This window comes from Pezoporus occidentalis, unplaced genomic scaffold (assembly GCF_034315485.1).
Source record: "Pezoporus occidentalis ecotype Australia unplaced genomic scaffold, CSIRO_AGI_Poc_V1 ctg133, whole genome shotgun sequence".
Lineage (NCBI taxonomy): Eukaryota > Metazoa > Chordata > Aves > Psittaciformes > Psittacidae > Pezoporus > Pezoporus occidentalis.
Genome location: NW_026913136.1, coordinates 2,535,000 through 2,547,401, shown reverse-complemented (window position 1 = coordinate 2,547,401; position 12,402 = coordinate 2,535,000). Strand labels below are relative to the sequence as shown.

General features: G+C 38.4%; 1 protein-coding gene across 18 annotated transcripts in view; it reads right to left on the bottom strand.

Annotated features, from left to right (window-relative positions):
• Positions 1 to 12,402, bottom strand: part of MPDZ (multiple PDZ domain crumbs cell polarity complex component) — a 96,956-nt gene that overhangs the window by 52,278 nt on the left and 32,276 nt on the right. For 16 of the 18 annotated variants that reach the window (XM_062609019.1, XM_062609018.1, XM_062609020.1 and 13 more), the window contains 6 exons: positions 10,655 to 10,734; positions 9,805 to 9,951; positions 8,415 to 8,582; positions 7,286 to 7,471; positions 4,362 to 4,571; positions 2,245 to 2,361 (listed from right to left, as the gene is read on the bottom strand). In XM_062609019.1, the coding sequence (XP_062465003.1) occupies positions 2,245 to 2,361; positions 4,362 to 4,571; positions 7,286 to 7,471; positions 8,415 to 8,582; positions 9,805 to 9,951; positions 10,655 to 10,734 (908 nt within the window). The remainder of the gene's footprint in view (positions 1 to 2,244; positions 2,362 to 4,361; positions 4,572 to 7,285; positions 7,472 to 8,414; positions 8,583 to 9,804; positions 9,952 to 10,654; positions 10,735 to 12,402) is intronic. The other 2 variants (XM_062609028.1, XM_062609032.1) reach the window with 1 other exon arrangement.

The window sequence follows — 12,402 nt, the reverse complement described above, 5'->3', positions numbered from 1 at the left end:
ATAAGCCCCGGACACATGCACCTCAGCCACTACACACTGACACTTTTCTTGTATTTCTTTTTCCCCCTCCATGTTTTACATTGACGTTATACTTGCACAGCACAGTAGGAAAGATTTCTGCTTCCCGTTACAATTCATGTTACTGCATCTTCAGAGGTTGCAAAGAATATCTGAAGTAAAGTGAGTCTCAACTGGAATGAGTTGTGAGGCTAAGGCAGGCTCATGACTGTTAATAGAAGTATGAGGTATTGGGAGAATTCTGCTGTGCTCCCTGATATCAACATTTTGATTTCCTTAGGGCTTTTTTTTCTTTCCTTCTAATTTGATTTTACAAGAATTAGCACTGAAAAAATTATGAGCTTCACTTAGAGCCACCTGTCAGGAACATCGCCTCCACCTAACTTCACAGGTTCAGTTGCTTTTAAAATAATAATATTCTGGAAACCGCGATGCTTTCTAATATATTTATGAGGAAAAAAAAATGACATTATTTTTATGTTGTCCAAAATATTTTGAATTTGACAACAAGACTAATATGGACACTGCTCCTGTCTTACACGACAAATATAATTTTAAAAAGACATGGACATGAGCAGTACCTTTTGTGTGCCTCTGTGGTGAATCATACTATGAATTCTGTATGTCAGATTCACAACACAATCACAATCTGCACATTCAGAGTCTGCAATGATTGAATTCGCCAATTCTTTTCTGGAGTACAAATGATCCATTTTTTAAATGTCTCAACCCTAAAACCTTAACATCTAATTAAAACTGCTCCTTTGGTGTAACTTACTCTCAGCTCATCTTCTGGAAAATGCAGACTATTGTTTCCAAAGGTATGCTCTAAAAAAGGGATTGTGAAAAACTGGGACAGATCTGTAGAATCTGAGGGTAGATTTATCTATGAAAAACAGTAATTTAATGAGTGCACTCTGCAAACATCTTCAGATCGGTGACTGCACATTCATTTTCATATTTTGCACATTTAATTAGTTTACAGAGTTGAAAATCTAACTATTATCTGCCATCTATTTTCATTATTCTTTCACAATTTCAATTTTTTGTATGGATCACATATAGAAGTAAAATTTCTAAAAACTTTTAATCTGATCTTTTCAACGCATCTTTAATAAAAGGATATTTACAATGTATAACCTAGCTTATTCATACTTCTTCTCAATGAACAGAAGAAGGCAAACAGTACTATCTAACTACTGTACCAAGGTAACAAACTGCAGAAGAAATTGGCTGTGTTGTTTAAAAACAAGCTACTAAAACCAGCTTGTCATTTCGCAAATGTGAAAAAATAGCAAACATACTGGAAGCTGCAACTCAGAGATTTTTGCCTTGTACGGACCCATTTCAGATTTTTGTTAGGTTTTAGGGTTGGGGTTTTTTCTGCTTAGTTAAGTTCTGGTGTTCAGTAGAAACTGCTTCCTACCCATGTTCCTGAAAAATGAGGGCCAAATAACTTCAATATCAAATTCAGATTGGTAGAAATAACCATGAGAAGACATTCTCAGACTACTTATTCTCAGAATTTTTTTTTTTTATATTCTGGTTTGGGGGTTGTCTGGTTGGTTAGGGTTTTGTTTTTTTGTAGAGTTGTGTTTTCCTTGCCTTTTTCATCTGCGTTCTTATTGGTAACTTCTGGGCTATATAAGGCACTGAATGCTCAGGTATGCTGCATTGTTAGTACAAGTGAACACCTTTTGACCTTGCAAATCTCATAATCACTGATTGATGCTGAAGCCTAAATACCATTAGAAGGAAGCACTGGCAGCTTTTGAAGATACGCAGCATTCCCTGTAAGGCTGGCTTACATGCAAAAAAAGAGTTCCAAAAACTTTTCAAGGTAGAGAAGTGATGCATTATGCTATATAGGCAAAAAGATTTATTTATTAAATAAGCACATGAACATTTCCCTACACAAGGTGAGATTTTCAAAAGGATACTGAATGCATGCAAGGAAAAGTGAATAGCCATGCACTTTTGAAAATCTCAGCAAAATACTTCCTTCTTTTCCATCAACTAACATATCATAGGCCAGATTCACAGCTCATGCAAACAGCGAAAATCTCCAGATGCCAGTTTCTAGCACTTCACGTTCCATCCCAGCTACAGAGGATGAGTAATGTGGTGATAGTAAACACTAAAAATAAGCACGAGCAGTGACAAAGCAACCCCTTTCGTTACAAAATGCAAAGACTTAAGAAATCTTCGGTAAGTTGGGCCACTAACCAGAGCCAGCTCAGCATGGAAGAGGGCTGCATCAGCTGGCCCCTCCTCCTCAAGTGACTGGGCAGCGTAGAAAAAGCAATCTTCCTTAGCAGAGACATAGCCCTCCTCTGGTGAAAGCTGCAGAAAGAACGAAGCTCTGAGTTGGATGAGTGGCCAGGACACAAGACGTGCACAGAGCGTTTTGTGTTGCAGTTCAGTGAGGCAAATGAATTTCAAATGGAGCAAAGAGTTCATTTGAATTAGTCACAGCATTAGGTAGGTAAAGCAACATCTTTTTTTCCAATTTATCTGAACTGATTCAGCTTCACATCTCATTTTACGCCCCCACATAAAGAAAAAGGACTGTCCAGCTATACCACACTGCTCACAGCTTCTTCCAAACTCATTTTCAGTTTCTGGTCTTACTAAATATATACTAAAACTACCACCAGGGAAAGAACCTAATAGCAGAGGCTATTAGCCTTGCTAGCTGCAGAGTAATCTTATCAGAAGGCAAGGAAACTGAATCATAGAATAATTTGGGCTGGAAAGGACCTTTCAAAGATCTAGTCCAACCCTGTGCAGTGAGCAGGGACACCTTCAGCTAGATCAGGCTGCCCAGAACCACATACAGCCTGTATCTCCCCTCTTTTAGCTTAAATCCATCACCCCTTGTCCTGTCACAACAAGCCCTGCTAAAAGTCTCCCCCACCTTTCTTACAGGCCCCTTTTAAATACTGAAAGGCCACAATCAGGTCTCCCCTGAGTGTTTTCTTCTCCAGGCTAAACAACCCCAACTCTCTCAGCCTTTCCTCATCAGAGGGGTGCTCCAGCCCCTGATCATTTTTGTGCCTCTCCTCTGGACCCTCTGCAACAGGTCCACACCTTTCCTGTACTGAGGACTCCAGAGCCAGATACAGTTCTGCAGATGGGGTCTCAAGCAGAGCAGAGGAGAGGGGCAGAATCACCTCCCTGGAGCTCCTGGTCACTGAATCCACAATCTGTATTTTAAGATTTATCTGCTAGGTAGAACAGACTCAAAAAGACAAAACTCAATTCTGACTGCATACCAGTAGTTTTTCAACATAAATTGACATTCGGTGTCTTTATCCAGTGCTACAAAGAAGACAGCGATTATTCAATCAAAGAAGCCAGTGATTAAGCATAACACATGGAATACTGAAGTGAAAAAGCTGCATGTTTACAAACTCCTGAAAACAGAAACAAAACCCTCACACACTTTCTCTTTTAGAGTGACATCTCAAGTATTTGTCCTGGTTTCAGCTGCAAGTTATTTTTTTCTCCTTTCTAGTAGCTCGTGCTGGGCTGTGTTTTGGCTTTAGTCTGAGAACAATGCTGAAAACATACCGACGTTTTAGTTCTTGCTCAGTAGCACTTACTCTGATCAAGAACTTTTCAGTCTCTCATGCTCTGCCAGTGAGGAGGGGCAGAAGAAACTGGGAAGAAGCAGAGACAGGACACCTGACCCAAATTAGCCAAAGGGGTATTCTTAAGATGCCATTCTACTGATTGTAATTTAACACACCAGGAATACTAGTCCACTGGCATCCTTACTGATACACTATCCCAGTAACCCTAGGTCTCCTTCAGCCTCACTCTTCTAACTGTGACAGACTACCTTCTAAAATCAAGTCTGAAAGCATTTATAGCTATACTAAAATAATCAGCTTGAGCTATATGAACTGAAGACTACTCACCACTGTTCACACATAAAGCATGCATTCTAAATACAAAGCCTACAAAGGAATAGGCAAATTCCAGGCAAATCACATAAAAATGACTTTACATCACCATCTCACACATTCAGAGAATCCTGTAAAGTGTACAATATTATGCCTGGCAACTTTCAGCCCTGAAAGACTGTGCTGGTTGAAAGATGCTTTACCATTTTCTCAGCTACAAGATGGGTCTGTTACATCCTGCAATCACTGCACTAGTCGTACACTACACAGGCCACTCCTACATGCAAGGAGATATAGGAACATGTTAAAGACAGCTTCCAGATGTTTTGAGCCACGCAACTGTACTCCAAAGCATACAGAGTGCTTACAGATGTCAGGATCATCATGCACCAGGTTAAATGAAGAAAAGTACCCATTCAATTCCCAAATCCTTACAGGCAGTGGTTTGGCAACTCCTATTTTAACTGTTCCTGTTGGGGCTCCTTTCAGTGCTTGTACTGCTTCCTCCAAGCTCCCATTTTCCAAGTTGGTATCGTTGACAGATACAAGGCGATCTCCAGGAAGAAGTCTGCCATCTTGCTCAGCCACTCCCCCAGGAACTAATGAGCGAATCACAATTACGGTGTTCACTGGATCAACAGGATCCTAATTAAAGGAAGAAAAACATTTAATTTTATTTACACTTTCATATCTTGAAAATTTAATTTTTATGTTGAGCTTTTATTAATCCAGCAAAGAAATCAGAGCTCTGCTTCAGATGAAACCTCAGCAGGAACATACCCTGCTGTCCATACTGCCCACATATTTATACCCACCTATTTTTAATTTTTAAATATAAAAATTGTGACTTCTTTCTAGGTGATGTCCCATAGTGTAACTCCAGCATAAAATACTGCTAAATTGCAGAGTGCTATTTGCACTGTAACGAGTAATTACACACCAAAAATTCAAATACTTGCTACTGCAATGAACTTGTTGCAGACCTCATCCTCCCTCACACCCAGTGGCCTGAGAACACAGCTGGGCAGTGCAGACCAGCGCAAGTTAACACATGCACTCTGATGGAACATGATGTTTATTTTCAGTAACTCTTATACTTCATGGCACCTGATCTTACTCAGCTGAGAAAGTACTTTCTAAGAGGCAAGTCCTTATGCATGCCTCATCAAACAGTTTACAGGACACAGGACCATACCAATATAGCACTAATCAACAGGACACAACAAAGAGGTGTTTGCTTTTAAAGAAGAAAAGTGCTTTGAAGTCCCCATCCTCCAATGCACTGATTTATATAAAAATGCTAGCATCAAATAGTAGTAACAGGAACATGAGATTCTGTAATAACAATTATCAGAGGTGCTCACATTTGCATCATGCCTATAGAATTACATTCACAAGGAACATTATTACATGTTAATACTCCCAACACATGGCAATTCACTTGTGTACATGCACATTTAAAAAACAGAAATGTAATAATGTACCAGCTTTACTGATAACAAAAGAAAACCAAACATCTACAAACTGGCATGCAGCTGTGGTAAGTTTCTGTGCCAAAATGTACATCTGAAAGTATGCACATCATCAAGGCAGCACTGTAGATCACAGGAACGGGAGACTGTTGAAAGTTAGTGTGAGAGAGAATCACAGAGAGAGGGAGGGACACCGAGAAGATGCTTAACACTTCATGGCAGTTAATGCACAAAGAAGAATGACATGGAGCAATTAAACTAGCATTGATGGAGATAGGGCTTAAGCTTGAACACTGACATCTTCCTCACTATTTTAACAACTATTTACATTGTCACTTTAGATGACACTGCATGACACATTTTTGGAAAAAAAAAAAGATCACCTCTGTAGTTTATGCAATAGTCTTCCCTGGGGTAAGAAATTATGTAGACTTTCCTACAGGCCTGCCATTGTATAAAACACGAGAAACATATTAGTATGAACATAACTGTCCTTAACTTTAATCACTGTTCATTGAAAATTAATCGAAAACTTGATTGAAACAGAAAAATAGAAAGATGAATCTCACTGTAATCTTGTTTTTCACAGTCTCAGATGAAAGCAGAAACTTCACTGAAATGCTTTAACCACATCAAAGGAAAGACCATAGGACAAATCACAAATATTGTAACACCAAAAAAAGGTAAGTTTCAGAAATCTGACTAGAGCTGTAGGATATGGTCAAGCTCCCCTTTGCAAAATATATTCAACAGTTTAAGGTATTTCCCACAACCCTTCAGTATTACCATCCATAAACAAAATTCAGTAGACAAAGACCATTTGTGTCAATTCTTCAGAATAGGCTGAAGCAAACATACACCACTTTGTGCTGATGTGGACTCCAAATACTTAGGCTCAGCTATGGTGTCTCACTCCAGAGCACGTTGAGTAACACATTAAAAAGTAATCACTGTTTCATAAAACAGATAATTGACTTTGCCTGAATCCTTCAGATTATTAAACTACTCTGCTCTTTTATCAGTGTGCAAATATAAAATACTGTTGAGGCATAGATTAATTCTAAACCATGCTCTGCAGGCATAATTTTTACCCTGAAGTGACCTCCAGATGCAAATTCATACATCCTTAGGAACTAGATCCAGCAGATGCCTGGAAGGGGACCAGATCATGCAGCACCACCAAACAGCAAACGCCTATGCTGCCACAAGAGGAATTACTTAAAGTCAGAATAAAAATTATCCACTGTGACAAATAGGAACAGGAGGATCCTAACAAGGATCCTGGGATCCTGACCAAATTCAGGCTGGGGACAGGCACTGAGGTTCATTGAGATACATGAAAAATCACAGCTTGAGATACTTAGGAATTCTGAAGTCAAACACAAAATGAAAGGGGGCATTTAGGCATGTCCTGCACAGACAGCAGCTAAAGCAAGGGATTTCAGAATCGCAATTCTGGATTTTAGTAAATCCTGTTTTAAGCACCTAAGTCCTTTATTGGATCTTGCCCTAAGTACTTCATCGCAGCTGCAAAATACATGACTAAATGCCTGAATATCCTGACTACATCTTTCATTGCCTCTGGGGCAGTAGAAGATTAGCTTTCTGAAGACTATAGTATATTAACAGATTATCTATTTTTCTGGACCAGAATTACCATTATCATTAGAATCTGCAGTCTTGACACAGTAAGAAATATATGTAATATAGCTAGTTGGATGGCAATAGAGCCAGATAGTACAGTGATACCAATAGTGATAACCATTTAGCTTTACTGTATTGCTCCGTTTCCATTAATGTTTACCCTTAAAATAAGTACTTCAATCATACTGCAAGATCCAATACGAAGTATTCTGGACTGCAACAAGAAAGGAGTGCAAAAGTTACCTGGTAGTCCAATATGCTAAATCCAAGTCCTGCACTCCCTTTCTCCAGCTCAATGTGCTGTACTTCTGCTTCCCACATTGCCAAAGATGAGCTTTGCACCTCTTCTTTTCTCTGACCCTCGTCAGCTATTTCCAAAGCTGTTCCCTCTGTGTCAGAGGAGCCAATGAATCCAAGGTCTACGTGAGCCTGAGAAAAAGTGAATGTTCACCAATAAAATACAAATCTTTGTGAATCTGCAAAGACAATACTCTGTTCTCCCAATAAACAAGATAAAAACTAAGTGATGCATCTCTAAACATAGAGAAAGTACTCAGCAGAATTAACAAACAAATTTGATAAACACAAAATTCATAGGTCCTTGTAACAAAACAGCTATGCTACAGATATATGAAAGTGCTTACTGGAAAAAATATTTACAAAATGGAATTTCTGTCAAACTAAAAACTACAGAAAACTTCATTAGTATATGTATTCAAATATATAAGAAATATCTACTATTACACAGTATGTCTAAAAATATGCCTTGCTTTTAATCTAACAGTTTTCACAAGAGTCAGAACTTTTAAAAAAAAGAAAACACACACACACACACATACATATGTTCTTCACTTGCTTTCACAGAAAAGCATAGCAACTATAAACTGAATTTGGTGCCTTGTCCAGAACGCAGAATTAACTGTGTCTGTTTTCATACAAATGTTATTGCTTTGTATACTATACTGCAGGCCATACTGACATGCTTAATACATCATGCTGCCTAGAAATCTGGACCTATGAGTGGCAGACATGTTTCTGCCAGTGAATGCACATACAGTTCTGACCAACACAAACCCCAAAATTTCAAAACCAGACTGAATATATTCATATTCTAAAGAACACACAGTTCAGTGTGCCATACCCCCATGGCCCACCTACACAACAGAAGCTAAGTACTTAGATATAGATAGACCTGCATCTAGTATTTCTGCCCATGGCCTACCATGAATGACTGCTGGCCTAAAGTACAGTTGATGAACATAATTTGCCTCATTTGATTTATCTGGTTGTAAGTCTAATCTTGTACAAGAACCTGATGAGATTTTTCTCAAGGAAATAGTCATCCACCCAGTGATATTTTAAGACAAAATACCTTTTCTGTGAGCTGAACCTCAGATAGACTTAGATTCTCCAGTACTTCTGGGAGAGTGATGGGGGAAGCTACCGGACGACAGCACACCATTGTCACCTTAACAGGCAATTCTTTCAAGATATTGACTACATCCTTGTGGTTTTCTCCAAGCAAAGATATCTCATTCACCTCAATAAATAAAGAACACATAGTGTATAGAAGTACACAGTGTTTAGAAGCACATTGAACAAAAATAGGTAAAAAAAATTATCCAACTAACTAATCACCTCATTTAAAAGAAAAAAATAAAACACAACAAAAAACCATGCTAACAGACATTGTCAACCCTTAATTTCCACTCAATTTGGTGCTCAGAATTAGCACCAAGGTAAATTTTGAACTGAATGGATAGCCTCATAAATTGCATGACGCCACCCTACAAACACCCATACTTTGTCACTTCATTTTTCTTGCATTCATGTGAAACAAATTCTGATTTTGATTCTAATAAAATTATTTTGTAAAGCAAACAAGTGTTTAGTCCTGTCCTGGTTTCGCCTGGAACAGAGTTAATGTTCTTCCTAGTAGCTGGTTCAGTGCTGTGTTTTGGCTTTAGTCTGAGAACAATGCCAAAACCACACCAATAAGTTCTTGCTCAGTAGCACTTACCCTGATCAAGGATTTTTCAGTCTCTCATGCTCTGCCAGTGAGGAGGGGCACAAGAAACTGGGAAGAAGCAGAGACAGGACACCTGACCCAAACTAGCCAAAGGGGTATTCCATACCACAGCACATCATGCCTAGTATATAAACTGGGGGAGTTACCCGGAAGGGCAAATCATGCTCGGGTAGGGCTGGGTATCAGTCACCAGGAGGTTGGCAATTGTATTGTGCATTGCTGCTGTTTGTTGTTTTGCGTTTTTTTTTAGTTCTCTCTTTTTGTGATTTTCCTTTTCATTATTAAAATCATATTGTATTTTATTTTAATTCTTAAATTGTTCTTACCTCTACCCACAGGTTTTATGTATTTCCAATTCTTCTCCCCACTCCACTGAGGGGATGGGGAGTGAGCAAGCAGCTGTGTGGTACTCAGTTGCCAGCTGGGGTTAAACCATGACAAGTCCCTACACTGTATAGGGATATTCCAATTAAATCTTAATGCTTTTGCTAGGTATAATTTTTTGGTAACCTTGAACTATCTTAAAATCAGCTATCAGCTCAGAAATGCATGTAAGTGTATGCATTCACATAGATATACGTAAACACATACAAAATGACTGCTAAAGCACTTCTCTTCACAGCTAGTAGGCAGTTAGGTATGCTACATTCCCAAAGTTGTAACTTGTGAGAAGCAAGTGATGCTCAAAAACCTTACTGAATGCAGACTGAGATATAGTAGTACTTTTTCTTACTTCCAGCAGCTCATCTCCACTGAACAGCTTGCCACTTCGTCCAACTGGCCCCTCTGGTAAGATAGATCTGATGAAATGATGCCCCACTGTAGCTTCAAGGCTTATCCCTAACCCACTGCTTTCACTATATTTGTTAACTACAGCCACCTAAAAAAGATAAAGAAATTGTTACTTCTGACATATTTACAACCATACCTATTACTTTCTGTTTCAATTTACATAAAATAAGGTGAATATTCCAGAAATGAGAAACCAGAAATATTGTCATGTGTAATGGAGACAGTCAGGTAAAAATTGAAATTCTGATCACTTCAACATAAACAAGGGGCAACTGCATATGACAACAATAAATCTAAAAACATACGCATTTGCAGAGACTACAGTTCTGGTATATAATTTTGAAGTAAAGTCCTAAACTCAGATACTGCTTTTCAATTGTATCTATAGTAAATGTCTTATGCATTATTTAAATCACTACATCAAGCATTTTATTCAATATGCAGAATGGGTAGGACATTTCAACTTTGGTTAATAAAGGGAGCTTCAAAATTCACCTTAAATATTACTTTTTTCTCTAGTACACACTTATCATCTTGAAGCTAGGAAGTCTGTGAAGCAATACTCACAGAAAGAGTAATTTAAGAAGCCTGTAATTATTTTCCTAATATCAATAAAGAAAAAATCTTGACTGTATTAAAAATTAATAATCAAAATGAAATCAACAGATTAAGGAGAAGATGTATGATTTTTATAAATAAAGGAACAAATACAATACAAGCATATTTCTATGTTAGCAACATAAGTGGGCAGATCAAAGGGTATTTAATAATAGTAATCAAAGTTTACCTACCACTATTTCATAATTCGAACCCATAATCCTCTGCCACTTTGCCTTTGTAGCTGCTTCTTCTGTAGTAGTTAGCTGGAAATCTAAAAGTTATGTCTAAGATTACTGTGACAAAAATTAAAATATTCTGTATATATCCATAAAACTGATAAAGTATATGAACCACGCAAGACTACACAACCATTCCCATGATGCCAGAGCTGTCCTAAATATGACTAAAAACTTGGCATGTCTTACCAGGCTTAGCTTTTTCACAGGAAAAGCTTGCAAAATAGCATTAGATCCAAAAACTAACTATTTTGAAGGACATGAAGTTCAGTCAAAAGGGTTGGTATGCATGGCTGGGAAGAAAGGACATGTATTTGAACTAGCCTCTGTGTTTAGTGAATTGAATTTAATTCAACTTTACAAGATAATGGGCACAAAACACATGAAGAAGCTACATTTATGCCCCAGGCATCTGTTAAACCAGGCTGTATGCAGGCTGATCAGACTGACTCAGGGAAATGGCTGAAATACTTACATATGGGATACTGCATACTGATCCTTTCGGAAGTCTCTGCATTTTGCAGAGAGTATCCAAGGAAAGCTTTTAAAAAATCTGGGTTTTTTTTCATTTTCAAAACAATGAGCACAACTGTAAAAGATTTTTTTGAAACTGTAGGCCCTAGAGGGCAGGGAGAGAATGCAAGTCCTAGATTTATTTATTTTTTTTTTTGTTAGATTCACATACTTGCACATAAACTATGAGAATAATTCTAATTGCTAAAGACCAGCAATAAAATTGGAAGGCAACACGGGGAGAAAAGTAATGATGCTGTGAAAAATACAGGGACAGACTACACAACAAACTGCAGCAACTCTTAACTTGATTGAAAGTTTATCTGCAAGCTGAAAAAAAACAGAGAAATATTTTCCTCCTGCTCCTTTTCCCCTCATTCACAGTGTTTAGATTCTAGGAAAGGAAACAATAAGAAGCAGTATCTAGATACAACATCCAGCGAACACAGCACTACAGGATACTATATATGACAGGCCGAGGGAGTTGGGCTTGTTCATCCTGGAGAAGAGAAGGCTCAGGCGAGACCTTAGAGCAATCTTCTAGTACCTGAAGGGGCTGACAGGAAATCTAGAGAGGGACTTTTTACAAGGGTATGTAGTAACAGGACAAGGGGAATGGCTTTAAACAGAAAGAGAATACATCTAGATCAGACTTTAGAAATAAATTCTTCACTATGAGACAGGTGAGGCACCAGCACAGGTTGCCCAGAGAAGACGTGGGTGTCCCATCCCTAGCAGTTCAGGTTCAGGATGGACTGGGCTTTGAGAAACCTGGTCACCTGGAAGATGACCTGGCCCACGGCACGAGAGTTGGAAGTATATGATTTTTAAGGTGCCTTACAACTCCAACCATTCTATGATTCTAAATACATACAAACTCAGGATTTTGTGAAAAGGAAGAGTTACCAGAAGAGGCATGAGTCCTGGAACTGCAGATGGGCAGTTGGAAAGATATGGTATATTGGGGAATGAGGAGGGAAAAAGGTTAACTCACAGCTAGACTAAAAAGAGTAAAAGTTCGAAACTAGACTATAAAGGGACCTGAGCATGCAGCAAAAGCAGACTACTTCTTGTGATATTTCTGGCACATACAGTAGTCAATAATCTTACAGCACTCATGTACATGCACACATGTATGATTACTTTCACTTTCTAGCTGTACCTCAGCTACACAGCACAAAGAAGATGGA